The sequence below is a fragment of the Ornithorhynchus anatinus genome, chromosome X3 (assembly GCF_004115215.2).
Source record: "Ornithorhynchus anatinus isolate Pmale09 chromosome X3, mOrnAna1.pri.v4, whole genome shotgun sequence".
Classification (NCBI taxonomy): Eukaryota; Metazoa; Chordata; class Mammalia; order Monotremata; family Ornithorhynchidae; genus Ornithorhynchus; species Ornithorhynchus anatinus.
Window position 1 is genome coordinate 11,124,845 of NC_041751.1, and position 19,306 is coordinate 11,144,150.

The 19,306-nt window shown below is 42.0% G+C and overlaps 1 protein-coding gene across 2 annotated transcripts in view; it reads left to right on the plus strand.

The window, feature by feature from the left end:
- The window catches only part of TRIO (trio Rho guanine nucleotide exchange factor), a 324,651-nt gene that overhangs the window by 68,939 nt on the left and 236,406 nt on the right, over positions 1 to 19,306 (plus strand). For both annotated transcript variants that reach the window (XM_029054039.2, XM_029054043.2), the window contains exon 2: positions 16,173 to 16,247. In XM_029054039.2, the coding sequence (XP_028909872.2) occupies positions 16,173 to 16,247 (75 nt within the window). The remainder of the gene's footprint in view (positions 1 to 16,172; positions 16,248 to 19,306) is intronic.

Genomic DNA, 19,306 nt, shown 5'->3' on the forward strand with positions numbered 1-19,306 from the left:
TGTGAACGTGGTATGAGTAACAGCATTCTGATGTAACCATTCATCTGCCTGTTTTTTTAGAGAAACTGTAGAGAATTAACTGAGTGATTAATGCACGGTGCAGAAAATCTCAAATTCAACATGAAAAAAGACCCATGCTCAGGAAAGTGTATATTGTACACAGTTTGGAAAATATCCCAGAGCTGCTTCATTTTTCATCAGAGGGAAAATGGAGACTAACTCTTAGCAGAACAAATTGGGATTTTCAGATAAATAGAACTGAAGTGGCCCTTGCACTTGAATGAATCTGTAACGTTCTTATCTTGTATATTGAAAAAGTACAATCCAGTTCTTGATTTCCAGTTTTAGCTTTAACTACATGCTAAGAGATGATCCCTTCTGGCTTAGCGCCTTGTTTGACATCTTAGGGAAGGAGGGGAGAGGGAGGGGAAGGAAATGAGGAGTGAGATGGTGAAGGGGGAATGAAGAGCACAAATCATGAATCTGTTTCTGAAATGAAGATGATCTCTCTCTACTGTCGTGATAGGCTGTATTTTAGAGATCAGGGAAGAAGAAAAAGGGAATGTGGCAAACAGAAGCAAAAAAGCGTGCGTTAGTTATCTGCTCTGGACTTAACCATTTCGCTGTTTTTCTCTGTGCTTGTTCGGCTCTGCACAAAGAAGATGATGTAATCGTTTTAGCTACGGATCACATGGGAACCATGCTGTCACTGGTCTTCACATGGTTACCTCTGTTCTGCTTTGCTCCATCATCGCAGGAGCCACTCTGCATTCGTAATTCAAGTGCATTAGTGCCACAATGCCTGAGTTGATTCCGTGTTTCCTTCTTTCTTCTCCACTTCACATTCACCTGTACTGTGCTTCATATATGAATATACCCTTTCCACAGGAGAGTAGGGAGGACGGCTCTGCAGGAAGATGAAAGGAACAATTTGCAGACAGTTTTGAGGCACTATGTGCCTACTGTTTCAAAATTGGGGGAGGGGAGGCCAGGTTGCCATTAGCAACCACTTGCCTATTTATGAGAAAAGTGAAATGCACAGTTTTTTGGGTTTTTTTGCCTCCTCTCCTCTGTGCCCTCCCCCGAATTCCAACTATTGATTCCTTAATTCTGTCTGCTCTGAACGAGTGGGTGAATAAAAATTCAGATAGATTTATCGAAGGCATAATTTTGCAAGTAAATTCAGTTGTTACTTCCTCTTAGTTATCTCATCCTGCTATACCTGGTACGGTGTTGGCTTGTTTGGTGTATTAGGCTGGGATATGGAAAAAGACGACAGGTTTTTTCTTGCCCTTCCCACTGCTCCTTCAGAGTCAGCGTGTCTCTTTCTTTCTCTCTCTTACACATCATATCAAAAAGGGACATGTGCAGAACAAAAGTCAGAGGAAGACAGGGATTATGATTTATCCAACCATTATCTCTTATCCCTTCTTATTCCTTTATACCAAAGATTCGAATCTAGGACACCCTTCCCCACAAAGAGACACCAATTATACCGTTGTTCTAATTTCAGATCTCCTCCAGGGCATGGCTCATGCCTTTGAGGATTAATAATACAGAAAGTGATTGCATTCTAGGGTGTGGGTTTTGTCCATACGTTACTCAGACCCTTCTAAGCGAGAATGATTTATAAGTTATCGAGAAACCTCCTGAATTTCCGAGTTAATACTTCTATAGTAAAACTAACTGGATCGAGTAACAAATTAACCTTTTGGGAAGGAACACGATGACATGGAACTGATCTGAGCTAGAAGCCTCATGTGACCTTCTTGATTTAACTGATTCGATACTGGTTGTGATCAGCATCTGTAGCCCTAGTTGATGGCGACTGGATATAATTTCCCTAATTAAAAACTCGAATGTCATCATTTGAGTTGCTCAGAGTACTTCACAAATGAGACACCTGGGACAACTTTGGGGAAACATGTTAAATGTCTGTGTCAGCCCCACTTTACAGATGATGAAATTGAGACTCGCCGAGGTTGGGTGTTCTGACTAATCAGCCTGTTATATTTACTAAGCGCTTACTGTGTGACGAGCACTGTACTAAACGCTTGGGTTAGTACATTACAATAGAGTTGGCGGACACATTCTCTGCCTACAAGGAGTTACAGTCCGGAGGGAGAGATGGATATTAATATAAACAAATATAATATGGATGTGTACATCAGTGCCGTGGGGCCAAGGGGAAGGGTGAATAAAGGGAGTAAGTCCAAGTGCAAGGGCAATGCAGAAGGGAGTGGAAAAAGAAGAAATGAGGGCTTAGTTGGGGAAGACCTCTTGAGGGAGTTAAGGCTTTAGAGGTGGGGAGAGTGATCATCTTTCGGGTGTAAAGGAGGAGGACATTCCAGGCCAGAGGCAGGGTGTGGGCAAGCAGTTGGTGGCAAGTAGGATGAGATCTAGGTACAGTGAGAAGGTTGGCATTAGAGGAGCGAAGTGTGCGGACTTGCTTGTAATAGGAAGGCGATTGAGTGCTTTAAAGCCTATGGTAAGAAGTTTCTGTTTGATGTGAAGGTGGATGGGCAATCACTGAAAGTTCTTGAGGAGTGGGAAGACATAGACTAAGTGATTTTTAATTTTTTTAAGAGACATGACCAGGGCGGCAGAGTGAAATGGGGACAGACGGGAGACTGGGAGGTCACCAAGGAGGCTGATAGAGTAATCAAGGTGGGATAGGATAAGTGCTTGGATTAACCTAGTAGCAATTTGGTTGGAGAGGAAAGGGTGGATTTTAGCTATGTTGTGGAGGTTGAACTAACAAGATCTGGTGACAGATTGAATATGTGGGTTGAATGAGAGAGATGAGTGGCTTGCATAACTAAGGTTATGCAAGCAACTTGGTCATTGAGTGAGAAATAGAATTAGGATGCTCAAGTGATAGGCTGTGTTGTCTGGTACATAGAAGACTAGGCATAATCTCAAGCACTCCTTGATACTGTGGTAAATTTGGATAATAATCATAGTTATTCCTTTGATTTAGGAATATTGTCTTAGAAATATTTCCTTGGATTTAGGAATAATCTGTGAGCCCTGTGTGGGACAGTACTGTGTGCAATCTGATTATCTTGTATCCACCCCACCCCAGTGTAGTGCTTGGCAAATATTAAGCACTTAACAAGTACCATAATAATAGCAGTGCATATTATTGATTGATTGACTGATGGATGAGAATGAAAATCTCTGTCTGTGTGCAGGGCCTGAGTGGAAGGAGGGAAGTCAGGGCCAGGAAAGCTACTTTTTCTTCTCATGGTGACTATGGCTCTCCAGTTTTCAGTTGAGCGGTAATGGGCCTTGCCATAAAATCCTGTTTGTTATGTTCAAGTGGTTCCCAGCTGGCGGGCTCTCATTTACAACGAGGCTCGATGTGTCATATTCAGCTTCACAAGCTGCCAAGTCCGATAGAAGCAGCCTGGAAGGAGGAAGCCCTTTCGGGGGGACAAGGTGCAGAAACAGATGTTCGTACCCGGCGAGTGCACATAGAGGTAAGAAAGGGAGGCAAGAAAGGGAATGTGGCTCGGGACTGGCGAGCGCTCCTTCTAATGAAGGGTCTGATGGTGGACCAGTTGGCCCGCCCCTGCTGGGCGACTTAAGCTCAATCTCAAAATTTGAGCAAGATCTACAGAGCAATGTGGAGATGGAGAACTTGGAGGTAAAATGTTCTTAACATGGTTTTTAAAGCAGTTGTCAGTCTTCCTTGAAAACCAGGAGCATTCTAGCCAAATAAGGGGCAGGACATGCAGTTGTTGATGATGGGAGGGGGTGTGGCTTAGTGGAAACAGCGTGAGGTCGGGAGTTATGTGCTCAGATCACAGCTCTGGCACAGACCTACTGTATGACTATGGGTCAATCACTTAACTACTCTGGGCCATGGTTTTCTCCTCTGTAAAATGAGGTGAAATGGGAAGCAGCGGGGCTCAGTGGAAAGAGCACGGGCTTGGGAGTCAGAGATCATGGGTTCTAATTCCGACTCTGCCACTTGTCAGCTGTGTGCCTTTGGGCAAATCAATTAACTTCTCTGTGCTTCAGTTACCTCATCTGTAAAATGGGGATTAAGATCGGGAGACCCACGTGGGACAACCTGATCACCTTGAATCCCCCCCAGCACTTAGAAGGGTGCTTTGCACATAGTAAGCACTTAATAAATGCCATTATTATCATTATTATTATTATTATAATTACCTGCTTTCCAGACTCTTGGATTTTGAACACCATGTTGGGCAGGGCCTTTATTGGATCTGGTTTTCTACCCACCCTAACTTTTAGTACAGTGCTTGCCACATACTAAGCCCTTAGTAAATGCCATCATTATTACGATTGATATAATACTGAGTGAAATCATCAGGCATGATCTCCCTATAATCTCTTCTGCTCCTCTCCTGGCCTTCCCTCCTTCTGCCCCTTCTTCAACTCTCCCATGTTTCCCAACAGTCTCCCAAATCCAGTGGCCCCTACTCCATCCTAATCTTCTTCAACCTCTCAGCTGCCTTCAACACTGGACCACCTCCTTCTCCTGGAAACATCATCCATCCAACCTTGGCTTCACTGACACTGTGCTCTCCTTGTTCTCCTATCTCTCTGATCATTCATTCTCAATCTCTTTTGCAGGCACCTCCTCTACCTCCCACCCTCCAACCCTGGGAGTCCCTCAAGGCTCAGTTCTGGGTCCCCTTCTATTCACCATCTACACACACTCCTTTGGGGACCTCGTTCACTCCTATTGCTTCAACTCTCACCTCTGTGCAGATGATTCCTAAATTTACCTTTCTAGCCCTGACCCCTCTCCTTCTCAGCAGCCTTGCATTTCCTCGTCTTCAAGAAATCTCTACGAGGATGTCCACGTAACCTGTCAAAAATAAAACTCATCTTCCCACCCAAACCCTGTCTTCCCTTTCACTTAAAGATCTGGTATAAACCTTGTCTTCCCAGTTCTCGAGTTACAGTGACATATTAACCTCCTGTTCCATCATTCAAGGTACCACTGAACAGAGGACTCTGGGATTTTGTAGAAACCGCAGGCTCCCTTTGCATCTTGGTGGACATATGCAACTTCCTTTGTGACATCTCTAATACCACCACGGGCCAGGAGATGTCAAAAATGCAATAAGCCTGAAACGTGGTCAGCTTTGCTTTAAATCCACCCTGACTGTATTTGTATTGATGTTGGAGTGTCCTGTCAGGAACGATAAATGGGCCTCAGGCATGAAGCTTCAGGTCTGAGAGCCCATTTGGAGGAATGGATACTAGCTAGTTCTAGTGATTAACTTAGTGCCACGCGTGCTTTCTCGTTCCTTCCGGGCAACTTCCCGTGGGGGCAAGAGTGCTGCCAACCAGTAGGCATAATTTATTTCTATTATGTCTCTGTTCACCTCTAGACTGTAAGCTCGTTGTGGGCAGGGAATGTGTCAGTAAGGACAATTGATTGATACTGTAATCAAGCAACAAGTTGAACACCTGATATGGACCAAGAAAGGAAATGAGTGCTTGGGGGAGTATAGTAGAATTAGCAGATGTGATCCCTGGTCTAAACAGGTTTACAGTCTAGTTGGGGTGAGAGAGAGTAAAATAAATTACAGAGAGAAGGAAGGAGGAAAAGGGGATGTGTTCAGCAGTTAGTGCTTAAGTAATGGGGTATGTAAGTTATGCACCTGTTACGGGGATTTTGTAAGTGTTTAAATGCTTAGTTGGTACAGAAGTGCTGAAGGGGCAATTAAATTATCAGTTGGGAGGATTCAAATTTAGCTAGGGAAGGCCTCCTGATGCAGATGTGATTTTCATAAAGGACTCTGAGGAAGGGGAGAGCTGTTTGATGGGGCGTGAGTTTCAGGCAGAGTGTAGTGTGTGAGCAAGAGATTGGTGATGGGAGAGGTGAGAAGGAGGTAAATGAAATAAATTGAAAGTAACAAAGAATGAAAACTGAGGTATACCAAGAGGGGAGAGTGGCTAACTAGAAGGTAGAGAACTGATTGGCTTAAAGCCAGTGGTCAGAGTTTCTGCATGACGTAGAGAGAAATGAGCAACCCCTTCCCATTTGGTACAGTGCTCGGCTCTATGACCCAAACTGGCATAAGGATTTGAAGTAACTCTTCTCTTTCCTCCCATGTCTCCTAAGCTCTCTTTCTCTTACTCCCAGTGCGGCCCGATGTGGAAGATAGCTGTCTCGCCCTCTTGGTGGCCTTCCCATTGCTGGGAAGTCCTCCCTCTGGCCTGAAGTTTCAGCCTTTTCACTTAGTTGCAGGCCCTTAGTCAATTTAGGACTGTTCAACAGAGCTGAGAACTTTACTGTGGAAAATGTATGAAAATCTGGTGTGCTTACAGCAAAGGAAAAATGAAGTATTTCAGGATTGGGACTCTGAAGATGTTTTGGAGAAAATCCAGAGGGATAAACATACCCAGTTTTCCTTTAGTATGGAATTGCATTCTGGCAGAGCACTCCACGTAGCACAGAGCACCCCCGTCCAGTGCTGCAAACAGGCACGTGGCTCTTTATTGAGAAGCAGCATGGCATAGTGGATAGAGCACAGGCCTGGGAGTCAGAAGGTCATGGGCTTGAATTCCTGCTCCTCCATTTGTCTGCTTTGTGACCTTGGGTAAGTCACTTCACTTCTTTGGGCGTCATTTACTCATCCGTAAATGGGGATTGAGACCGTGAGCCCCACATGGGACAGGAACCAGGTCCAACCCGATTTGCTTGTATCCACCTCAGCACTTAGTACGGTGCCTGGCACATAGTAAGTACTTTACAAATACCATCATTATTATTATTATTATTAATTCCGAAGTTGTATCGTACTGCATCCAAACAGATGTGCATTGTCAGAAGAACACTGCTTGATTGTGCTGTCGTAGTCTACTCCTAGCAAGTAGTGAAAACACATAATGGCTGGACCCAAGTGTCCATTGACTGGGTTGGCAGCTGCTCTAAAGTCCACCAGCCTGCCGGGGATATTGTCTCTGAGGAAACTTGTCTGCAAGCTATTGGCAAGATCAGTCTCCTGCGTATGCCTCAGACTTATGGTTCATCTTGGTTTTCCTATGTAGATTTGGCCTTTGAGTTCAATTCTCTCTCTTTCTCTGTAATTGGGAGGGTGTGACTTTTCACCTGATGTCTCAAGAGAGCCTTATGAAACCTGGTCTTATTCCAAATCAGTTTTTCCCCTATTTTAATATTTTGTGAGCTTAGTTCTTCTAAATGTGATTGAGAATGACGGTGCCTACCTTTCACTCCTGAAAGGAAACACAAACTGTTAAAAAAGGAATATGACATGTTTATTTTCTTATTCCACTTGTCTTATTAAGATGAACTTATAAAGTTATGACAGTTTTCTCTATCTTAGGTGTATTTACTTCCTTTGCCATTAGTGGCTTTGGTCATTATTATTCTTTGATTTCATTCTATGCTTAAAAAATTTTTTTTTGAGAATGGATGGCATTAATAAGAAACATGGCCACCTGATCCCATGTCTACTTAAACCAGTTGATATCCGTGCTTAAAATTGGTCCCCACAGCACTTATGTACTTATTTATTAGTGTCTGTATCCCCCTCGGACTGTAAGCTCAGTGCCAACCAACTGTGTTGTATTGTACTCTCCCAAGCATGCAGCATTCAGCACACGTAAGTGCGTAATAAATACAGTTGACTGATTGGTCCCATTAAAAGAATATCTGATTAAATAGAACTATCCAATTACAGTTTGGGATGAAGTATAGCAACCTCCTTCCCTCCTCTCCCTCTCCTCTCCTCTCCCCACCCACCCACCCCCCCCGCAAAAAAAAAAAAAACCCAAAACCTTTAGTCAGAGTTTAGAAAGTAATAATCCTGAAGTCACTTGCCTTCTAGCTGCGCAAACTTGAGCAAGTCACATAACTTTGTGCTTCATTCCCATCATCCATGAAATGAGGATTCCCCTTAGACTGAATGTCCTATGTAGGACGGGGATAGTGTTCAACCTATCTTAAATCTACTCCTCTGCTTAGAACAGTGCTTGTCATATAATGTGTTGTAACACGTACTATTATTATTGTTATTAGATTACACAAACATTGACAGCTATGAGAAACTATACCTGGGCCTTGCTAAGTGTCTTAGCATCTTAAGGCTCAGCTAGTGATATCAGAATAGGATTTAAAAAGTTCTGTTGTTGAGCAATGTAAAGTTGAGTGGTATAGCATTATTTGGTTTACAAGAATCTAACATGCTTAGCGTATTACATAATGATGTTATCTTGGGTTAAAATGTTAACAGGGTACTTGGATCATGAAATATGGAATTCCCTGGCTAAAAAGTACTGTGTAAATACAGATATGCAAGGACACAAAGAGGGAATAGGCCTTTATTTTTACGAACTCATAAATTTTTCTTGGGTTCTGCTTTCTTAAGTCATCATCTGTTTTCTCATTATCACAGTGATTCACAGAAGGCCCACTATATGCAGAAAATATAACTGGCCTTTGGGAATTGACCTGGAATGAATTCAACTGGACCCCAAATGCCAGGCCTCAAATGGAGACTGACTGTCCTCCCTGCTTGCACATTGCTGCCCTTTGAAAGAGTGGGCCATTACTGGCTACTGAGAAGTGACCGCAGGCCCCTTCCAAAAATGCAACACTGCTCTTCTTTTGACTATCAAGGAAGAGAAGAAACCCCTGACTGCAAAGTGCTTTAATTTGGCAGAAGAAGGAAACTAGCCTTTTAAATAGCATACTGTTCTGTAAAAGGTAGTTGCATAATATTTATAAATGTAGCTTGAGAAGGTAATTTTATATTTGGTTAAGGCCTTGAATTTCATGTAATATATTTAAAGGATTAACACAGTTTCCATATTTCCCTTGCCTGAAGGAGTTTATAAATGGAGATTTTGACCATAATAAACTCCTGAAATGTCATAAAAACCTCTGGGTCATAAGGCAGTTTGAATTCTCAGCCAGTTTCTCAAAGGTTTGTTACTGGTTGCAAATGAAAAGTCCAAGAATCTGGAAAAGTACACAGTTCAAAATTGAGTTCTCCTTGTGGAACTGTGGACTCTGATCAAGGTTTGGGAAGATTGTGTGTGCCGAGTGCTTGATTCAAGGTGATAATCTTTCTCCAGTTGAGGGCCATACAGGGACTTTGATCCAAAGTTGCATGTTCTGTCTTAGGGTTCAACAGAGTCCAATCTGTTTTCAACTTCAGGAATCCACATTTTCTGAAAGGGGACCAAGCCCAGGGGAGAGTGTTTTGGCCAGGTCTGACGGGAGCCCAGTGTATTGAATTTTAGGGCATAGTATCAGCCACCCTTTCACAGGCAGCAAGCCATGAAGGAGTAACAGACCGAAGTCTGCCCATAGCACTTTCAAAGTAATGATTAGTAATTTCTCTCCCAGCCTCCTGAATCTATGGTTATTATAATAAATCATCAATAATAAGGCAACAGAGATGCAGCGTGTTGTAAAGGAAAGAGCACCGTCTCTGTGTCCAATGATTTAGGTTCTGTTACCGGCTCTGCCACTTCTCTGTTTTATTTCCTTGGCCGAGTCACTTAACTTCTCTATGCCTCAGTTACCTCATCTGTAAGATGGGGATTAAGACTGAGCCCTATATGGGGTATGGACTGTGTCCAACCTGGATTGACAGGATTTGGTGACAGAATGAGTATGTGGGTTGAATGAGAGAGTTGAGTTGAGGATAATGCCAAGGTTACGGGCTTATTAGATAGGGATAATGGTGGTGTCTACAGTGGTGGGGACATCGGGGTGAAAACAGGATTTGAGTGGACATTATCATCATCAGTGGTATTTATTGATCACTCACTGTGGACATGTTAAGTATGTGTTCTTGGAGGGTCACCCAAATGGAAATCCTGGAGGCAGGAATACTTGAGGGCAGGGTTGGAGGAAGAGTAGGGCTGGAGATGTAGATTTGGTAATCATCCACCTGGAGATGGTAGTTGAAGCCGCAGAGGCAATAAATTTAGGAGATCCACAGATGACCTACATCCAGGCAAGATTTGCAATACATCCCTTTTTTGCAGTTCAGCTCACCTGAGGAGCTGCTCTCTGTTTAGTTCTTTTCTTGGCATCTTCTGGTCTCATAAGGTTAATTCACCTACTTCATTGTTCACTGCATCATTGTTAACCCTCTCTCCAGTGTGCATCATTAACCGAAGCATCGTGACTGTCTTTCCTCCATATTGTGTGTTTAATGCTACCAGGCATGTTACGAAGCAGTACAGAAGTTTTCCTGCTCATTAATTTACTTGGTTTTGCTAATTTTTGTTACATTTATTGATTTATTTTTCTGGGTAATAAGTGAGGAGACCAGGGAAATAATGAAGACTTAAGTCTGTTCTATTTTAGATACATTCCTTTTCAATCTCAATAGCAAACCTTTATCCTTTCCAGAATTTGATATATAGCAGGTTATCAGAAGTGGCAACCGCTTAGAAATGTGAATATATAAATCAGATTGAAAAATGCAAAGATAACATTTTGGGAACTCTACAACTGAAATTCATTTTACTCTGATGTGGTCAGTGGACATCTGTTATGCAGAGGGACACCAATCATATATTTGGCATCTTAAACCCAGATTTACTGGAGGTCAGAGAGTGGGAGATTGTGAGGGAGAAGTCAGAAGTGGGGTCTGTTTTCCCTAATGCCTAGGGAAATGTACCTCAGGATTTTCAGGACTGTCGCAGTCAACCTTTTCCAAGATATGCCAATCACATAGTGTCATCCTTTATAAGGATATACTAATTGCAGATATACTATTCTTTTGGTCTCATTTTTACGTGTTTCAGCTGGGGCTCACAGAAGTATTTGATTAATCTTTAATGAGGTTTTAATACTCATTTTGTACAGAAAGCTTTTAGGGAATCAGGGACCATTCTTTTGAAAACGCAGGTTTCCGGGCGGAAAGCAATGTGATGTCAGAAAAGATAGTTGTGTGCTTGTGCACTTTGTAAGTGAAATTAATCAGGGTGCAGGTACTAGAACCTGAGTTTTCCTTGCGTTCAGTAATGTAACCCTCACACTATAGGAGAACTGAGTGCATCGGTACAATTTAAATAGCTAGTGTTTTTGAGTAGTAAATTAATTGAATAATTAAAAAAAATTCTATAGCAGACTTTGCTCACCTAACCTTTTTTTCTAAATTCAAATGAAGTCTTTTCCCCCTAAAGCCTTATCTGAAAATCCAGCTTTTAGGGACATGTTTTCTGTGCCTCTGTCTGGGCCCCTACATACAGAGGAGAACAGAGTCACCTGCAGGACTAAAATCTTTGTTAGTTTAAATATTTTGCCACCTTGTGCTACTGCTTCAGATCCCATGCACAATCCTGCAGCCACTGCAGTGGAATCCGTCGCAAGTCGGAGCTGCAGACTGGCCTGATTTGAAAGGATGACATCACCTCCATTAGTATGTGATCAGGGCCGCGGGCTCAGGGTTTGCTGAAATTAGGGCGGGTAGATAGGTAATAAGCCTCTGCTTGTGGGTTTTCAGAGATTGTTTTGGGCGCTTTTGTATGTGTAAATGAACTTGGATCCTTCTGAAAAATTTGTCATTATCTCGAGGGCTAGGTACTGCTGCTCGAGGACCCTCAAAATTATATTTTTGAAATGTGAATTGTATTTAGTGTTTGAGTTCTGCCCCACCCCATTGTTTTTACAATATGGGATTATTGTTTTTTTATTATCCCTTTTCAGCAAACACTACAATTGCAATTTTGACAGGCCAGTAAAGACTTTTGCAAATCGATGTGAAATCAGTTTGGATTGAGGAGTGTTTTATAAGGACAGCAACTGAGATAGACATGCAGAACGAGTTTCTTCCATTTCATTTCAGTTAGCAGTTCAAATGATCAGGAAATCATTATGGTTTTTGTCACCATAATCTTAAGAAAACCAACGTTCGAATAGTTTCGTGTGAGGGTTAAGCAAAATTTATAGCAAGTCCCTGCGATTTAAATCCAGGGAACAGAAAACACCAAAAACACTTTTAATTACATCCTAGTGAAAGATGACAGTATGCTCATCTACATTTTAACCAACAGACATACATAGTGGAAATAATTCCGGAAAGCCATTTTGTGCTTTTTTTAAAAAAACAATACTTTAAAAATGTAGTGGCACTCTCATTAAAATCTCAACTGGTAATTCAGAATGTAATTTCTGGTCATTAATGACTAGTTGGAAAACGTGTGCGAGCATTTGTTTTTTAAAGAAAACTCATCTCGGGGTCTCTAAAAATGTTAAAACAGACAGATGTTTGTAGAAGTTTTAAGTGGCTAGTTCAACTGAAAGTTTCCTTTCTTCTACAGCTTTACAGGACTTTTTTTCTGTTTTTTAAAATAGCACAGGGACAAAACAGATTTGAGAAGCGTTCTTTTCCTTTCAGATGCTTTCTCTTCCAGAATTACATTGAATTTGCTACTTGGCAGTTCATTGTTTTAGGCTTTGGAGTTAGCGGAAAACGTTAGAAGTCTATTAGGGACTGTTCATAAATCAGACAGTAGTTCAACAGTGCTCTGAAGGAGGTTAGTTGAATGTGAGTTTGATCGGCGAACACACTAGATTAATGACTTTATATGTAAAAAACAAAATGTGCTCAAATTTATTGGATTCTTTGGTGAATGGACAAAGTGAAATTTTCCAAAGTGAAAAGCTATCTGGGAATAGCTCACTAAAATCTATACAGAGAGCTAAACATCTAAAATGGGGAAGCAGCATGGCCTAGTGAATAGAGCATGGGCCTGGGAGTCAGAGGGACCTAAGTTCTAATTTTGGCTCTGCCACTTGTCTGCCGTGTGACCTTGTGCAAGTCACTTAACTTCTCTGTACTTCAGTTAACTCATCTGTCAAATGGGGATTAAGACTGTGAGCCCTATGTGGACTGTGGCCAACCTGTTTATCTTGTGTCTACTCCAGCACTTAGTACAGTGCCTGGCACATAGTAGCTACTCAAATATCTTAAAAAAAATAAAAACAACAAACTGGCTTATTTGGAGTGGCACTAACTTCAAAAGTGGACAAGCTCATAGTACTAGTACATGATTTTTTTTTCCCGTGTGAGAAGCGTTAAACACTTTAGTGGTGTAGTTTAAAAATAATGTGAAAATTACACCTCTCTCCCAATTTTTGAAACTTGTCAAGTCAAATATCGATTTTAGATATTACAGCTGAATTAATATTCACAAGTAATATCATGTTTAAAGTTCATGTTACATAATTTGCTCACCTGGCAGTTGAGCACTTAAAGAGAATACAGCAGAATTAGCAGACATGTTTCCTGCCCATGATGAGCTTATCTGGTGTGGTCTGTCTGTTGGGAATGATTTAGCACCAGGATTGTTAAAATATGAAATGTCAGGTTATGAGAAAAACATTTGTTCCCAAAATAATTTTTTTTCTAGACACTTTGTCATCCTTAAATTTTCTTTACCATTTTCAGTCTTTGTTCTGTCACCCTCAAAAACCAGTGAAATTTGTTTAATGGGGCTACCAACCATCCATAATGCAGAACACTATCTTGTTGAAAAGGTCACCTTTGAACTTGGGACTTCAGTGGTGTAAACAGACATTGGCAAAGATTTTCCCTGCTGAAGTAATTTAAGGTAGGTTGCTGGAGAAGTTGCAGTCCCAGAGCAGACTCCACCACTCCCGTGCTCATCCGTGTAATACCGATATCTAGAGCTCCTCCTGCCACAGGGGAGGCAGGTCGGTTGCATTTCGGCAGTGGAGAGGGGAGGGTACGGTACCCTGCACCCAGCCAGTCCTCAGTGCATAAAATCAATAGTGTTATTGTCAGGGAAAGTTGCGCGAATCTCCATGACCACAGCAGACAGCAAGGGCAGTATGACAGCACGGCTTAGGAGATAGGGTGCAGGCCTGGAAGCCAGAAGGTCATGGGTTCTAATCCTGCCTCCACCACTTGTCTGCTCCATGACCTTGGGCAAGTTACTTCACTTCTCTGTGCCTCAGTTATCTCATGTAAAATGGGCATTGAGGCTGTGAGTCCCATGTGGGACAGGGACTGCATCCAACCCAATTTGCTTGTATCCACCCCAGCTCTTAGTACAGTGTCTGGCATATAGTAAGCACTTAACAAATACCGTTAAAAAAAAACAGTGGGTCAGTAGAGTTGCCATCACCGTCCCAGCGCCCAGATCCCAGGCAGAGATTGGAATGTCCACCAAACTGGCCTGGCCTGAAACCCTATTAGTTCCCCTTTAAAGTGAAGGCCGCATTATAAGCGAACCCCATGCTATGCTTTTTCAGCCTCAATTTGTTTTCAGATGATTCTTTTAAGTTCTGTTGCAGGTCATTCATTTGATTTCGAGGAACAAATGGGAAAATGGAAACTGTCCTCGGCCAAATTGTGACAGATTTCATTCAGCATTTTCTGGACACCCAAGTCTGGTCTTTAACACAAAGAACATTGTTTGAGTTCATAACCTTCATCATGAGATTATCTGTGTCTTTTCCCCTTTTAAGACTTGTGGGAACAGAATTAGGTTTCAAGTGGCGTACTTTTTCTCTGCTTCGTGTCGGTTTTTATTCTGGTGAGCTCAGAACTAATGGATGAGTGTTCTGTGGCATGAGTTGAGAGCTGGTAAGGAGGAAGGAAAGCTAACAGTGGAATATATGCCTAGGTCATTAGTCTAAAAATCAGTGGGCGAGTAAAGAAAGAGTTTCATTTTCCATTCTTTTATGGGCACAATTCGTGTTTACAGAAAAATCCTATCCCTTTGAAATGCCATACATTTGTATTTTTTTTTAAGTGAGAGTTTCAAGAGTTTAATCCATCTGTACTTATTTGGATTTTTGTAAATGCTTCCAGAGGCCTCTAGGCATTGGGTGTGTGTTAGTGAAAACACAGAGTCATGGAAAAGATGAGTAAGAACTATGCCAAAGGTGACCTGTAGAATAGGCCTCTGGCCCAAAAGGAATGTTGTTGTAGCATATTAGATTTCTGCTTGTTCATTTGAGTATTTTAAGAAATAAAGCTCATTTAATTTAACATTCCACCGCTACCATTTTGGAATGTTCATTCTGTATTTCGTGGGAAATATTACTTGAACAAAACAAGAGTAAAGGTCTGCCGTTGCTCAGTCGAAAGGCAAAGGGGCTAATATTCTGTAAGCTTGAACTTGAATCTGTTTTCGTTTCAAATTTGGACTTGAGATGGTTTTCTAAAGAACTTGACACATTTTCTGAGCCCTGCACTCATCAATCTCTAGAACTTCCCCTTTGAAATAAAGTAGGTAGTAATTATCACCTCCGCTCTATCGAGGAGGAAACTGAAGGCTTGAGAGGGTGAGGAGGTAAATGGCCAAGAGATGAAAAAGAAGAGCATCTTGGCATAAGAACTTGGTGGATAATTCATTTTTTTCTGTAGAGCTCTTCCTTTCATCAGTGTGAAGTATTTGGCAGCGCCATTGACTCTGGCCTGCTGTATGACCTTGTGATGTGGGACTTCACTTAACTAATTTGTGCCTCGATTTCCTTATCTGTAAAATGGGTAAAATGTCTGCTTTTCCTTACGTATGAACTTTTGGGAAAATAACTTGCACTAATGTTCATTTTTGTATTTACAAATATACCAAATACTGTTTAACCAAAGGTGTAAGTGTGAATTTTTATCAGTGGTCTGTATTTGGGTTTAATAGTCATTCTGTCACTAACTTGGAATTTAGGATAATCCATGTTAAGTTTCTCCCCAGAACCACATAGGGCAAACTTACATAGGTGGGTAGGTATGTTTACAATACATGGAATGCGTATAAATTCATAAATCTGTTTTTGGCTTATATTGGAATGTAAAATACCGCTACTACAGGAATTGCCTTTTTACAGAGCATCTCATTAAGGAAAACTCTTGTTATAGCTCTTGTCGTGTCCTGTGTCCCACACACGCGCACAACCACATCTTTTGACGATGCACTGTACTGTATCCAGACAGACACACATTGTCAGGAGAGCCTTCCCTAATTCATTTTAGCCAAATTGTGTAATGATAACATACGTTATAGTAGAACTGAGTGCATTCCTGTGACCTCTGTCTTATAAATTCAGCTATTTTCTTAAAGTTATGATATAGTTCCTTGTGAGTTTCCTTCTTGGCATTTGAAAGCAAGTTGGAGGTATTAAATTTCATTCAAGCCACCGAGTAATTTTCTTGTCTCTTTATATATTGCAGGGTTTCGCAAAAATGATGAAATGAAGGCTATGGATGTATTGCCAATTTTAAAGGAAAAAGTTGCATACCTTTCAGGTAAAGTCTAACTTCCCTCCTTTATTGTTCCTGCCAACTGTATCAATGTCACTCAAGCCTGTGAAGTATGTGGTTAGATCGCTTGTTATAAAGTTAGAGTTGACATTGTGAAGTTCCCCCTTGGAAAAATCAGAATCTGTATGCAGATTTTATTCTCTTTTCACTCAGGGCTAATCAAAGTCCAAATAATTTAATGTTAGTGGACCTGTCCATCATCAACGATGATGAAATGTCGACTCCTGTTTGCTACAGTTGCCTGTCCTATGCTCTCCCTTTCCCTGAATGCCCTTACTTTTTCCTGAGAGAAAGAGAATAGGTTATAGCCGCAGTACTTCCAGTAACTGATGAGATAGCCATTGGCTGAGAGAACTGGGCCGAGATGGTGTGGGTAGTTGACCTAGTGGATAGAGCACGGGCCTGGGAGTCTGAAGGACCTGGGTTTTAATTCCGCTCTGCTACTTGTCTGCTGTGGGACCTTAGGTAAGTCATTTAACTTCTCTGTGCCTCAGTTATCTCACCTGCAAAATGGAGATTAACACTGTGAGCCTGTGTCCAACCTGATTAACTTGTATATCTACCCCAGTGCTTAGTACGGTGCCTGACACACAGTAAACGCCTAATACTATTATGATGATGATGATGATGATGATGGTATTTGTTAAATGCTTACTATGTGCCAAGCACTGGGGTAGATACAAGGTAAGCAGGTTGTCCCACGTGGGGCTCACGGTCGTAATCCCCCTTTTACAAATGAGGTCACTGAGGCACGGAGAAGTGAAGTGACTTGCCCAGAGTCACACTGCAGACAAATGATGGAACTGGGATTAGAACCCATAACCTCTGACTCCCAAGCCTGTGCTCTATCCACTATGCCACGGTGCTTCTCTGATGATTATTATTATCATTATTAGATTCATTCATTCGATAGTATTTATTGAGCGCTTACTATGTGCAGAGCACTATACTGAGTGCTTGGAATGTACTGTTTGGCAACATATTAGGCATAAACCTTTGAGCATATCCTTTTTAAACCTTACCTAGTATTATGTCTTCACTTAGGATGTACGTTGCTGCTTTTGCTTCCCCATTCATTCCACTCTATGCTACTGCAGTTTTCAGTGGTGACTGACGTGCTAGTTTACCATCAGGTCAGTGAATTTCTCTGGAAGATGCTGAATTGCAGCAAGTGACAGTGGAAATAGTTAAAACACATGGGGCAACTGGACTCTATTCTGGCTACATTAGCAGATCCATTACAGTTATGACGTTAGAAGGTGCCACCACAACTGTATAAGGTCTCCCAATTTATGAAAGAGAGGATTGGCAAGCTTTATTAGAATGAGCTCATTACTGTTTCAAGCTAGGGAAGAAAAGGAAAAAGTTCATAAAATTAAAAACACATAAATTATCTGGGAAGTGGGCATTATTTCTGGGAAGTCAAGTGGCCTGCGGCTATTTTAAACCCTGTTTGTCAGCCCCTTGGTTGTTTTGATAGCTCACCCCTTCTGACTCTCTCTCTTTTTTTTCCTCCAAATGTAACACATTGTGACTTTCTATAAATGATTGCCAAGTGGATGGTTTCAGTAAATTAAAAAAAAAACTCTAAGCAGGCAAAAAGGGAGCAGCGCCTACTGAAAAGAGCAGGGGCCTGGGAGCCAGAAGATCTGGGTTTTAATCCCCGCTCCTCCACTTGCCCGCTCTGTGACACTGGACAAGTTGCTTAACTAATCTGTCTCAGCTCCCTCATCTGCAAAATTGGTGTTCCCCCTTCTCCTTAGAATGTGAGCCTCATGTGGGACCTGATTATCTTTTGTCTACCCCAGCGCTTAATACAGTGTTGGCCCATAAGGAAGCGCTTGACAAATACCTCAATTATTATTATTTGTTATTGTCTGGACATGTTTCCCCACTCCTCAAGAAACTCCAGTGTTTCCCTTCCACCTCCGCATCAAACAAAAACTCCTCACAATTGGCTTTAAAGCACTCAGTCACCTTACCTCCTCCTGCTTCACCTTGCTACTCTCCTACTACAACGCAGCCCACACACTTCGCTCCTTTAATGCTAACCTTTTCACTGTGCCTCCATCTCATCTATCTTCTTGCCGACCCCTCACCACGTCCTGCCTCTGGCCTGGAACGCCCTCCCTCCTCAAATTGGACAGACAATTACTCTCCCTCCTCCCCTTATTGAAGGCACATCTCATTCCGGAGGCCTTCCTTGATTGAGCTCCCCTTTTTCTCTTCTCCCACTCACTTCTGCATCACCCTGACTTGCTCCCTTTGTTCATCCCCCTGCCCGGCCTCGACTTTTTCCTTTTCTTACCTAGCTTGAAACAGTAATGAGCTCATTCTAATAAAGCTTGCCAATCCTCTCTTTCATAAATTGGGAGACCTTATACAGTTGTGGTGGCACCTTCTATGTACATATCTGAAATGTATTTTTTTTATATTAATGCGTGTCTCCCACCCCTCTAGCCTGGAAGCACATTGTGGGTAGGCAGTGTGTCGGTTCATTGTTGTGTGGAGCTCTCTGAAGTGCTTAGTACAGTGCTGTGTACACGTTAAGCACTCAATAAATACTATTGAATGAATGAATGAATGAATGAGCAAAAGTCATCCTGAGCCTCTAGCGGAATACGAGTGTCAGGAATATAAGCTCCTTGAAGTAAGTGCCTTGTAGGCAAGGAACGTGTCTATCAACTGTGTTGTAGCGCTTAGCACGGTGCTCTGCACACAGTAATCATGCAATAAATACCACTGATTGATCATTCAAAGGCAGAGATTGTGCTCAGCAACTCGCATTGTACTCTTGCAAGTGCTCTGCGCAAAAATAAGCACTCAGTAAATGCCATTGATTGGATGAGAAGGGTGGAATAAATACCTCTGATTGATTGAGAGGCCCCCCAAACCAAGAGCACATTAATCAAGGCCCCGGAAAGGTTTTCGGTCCTGAAGTCTCAGGATGGAGGCTCTTCCTTCATTCTCATCCTCATCAGGCTGCCAGCTTCTGGCCGGTAGAATAATTGCAAACCTTTAGCCTCCAGGTGTGGCACAGTTAA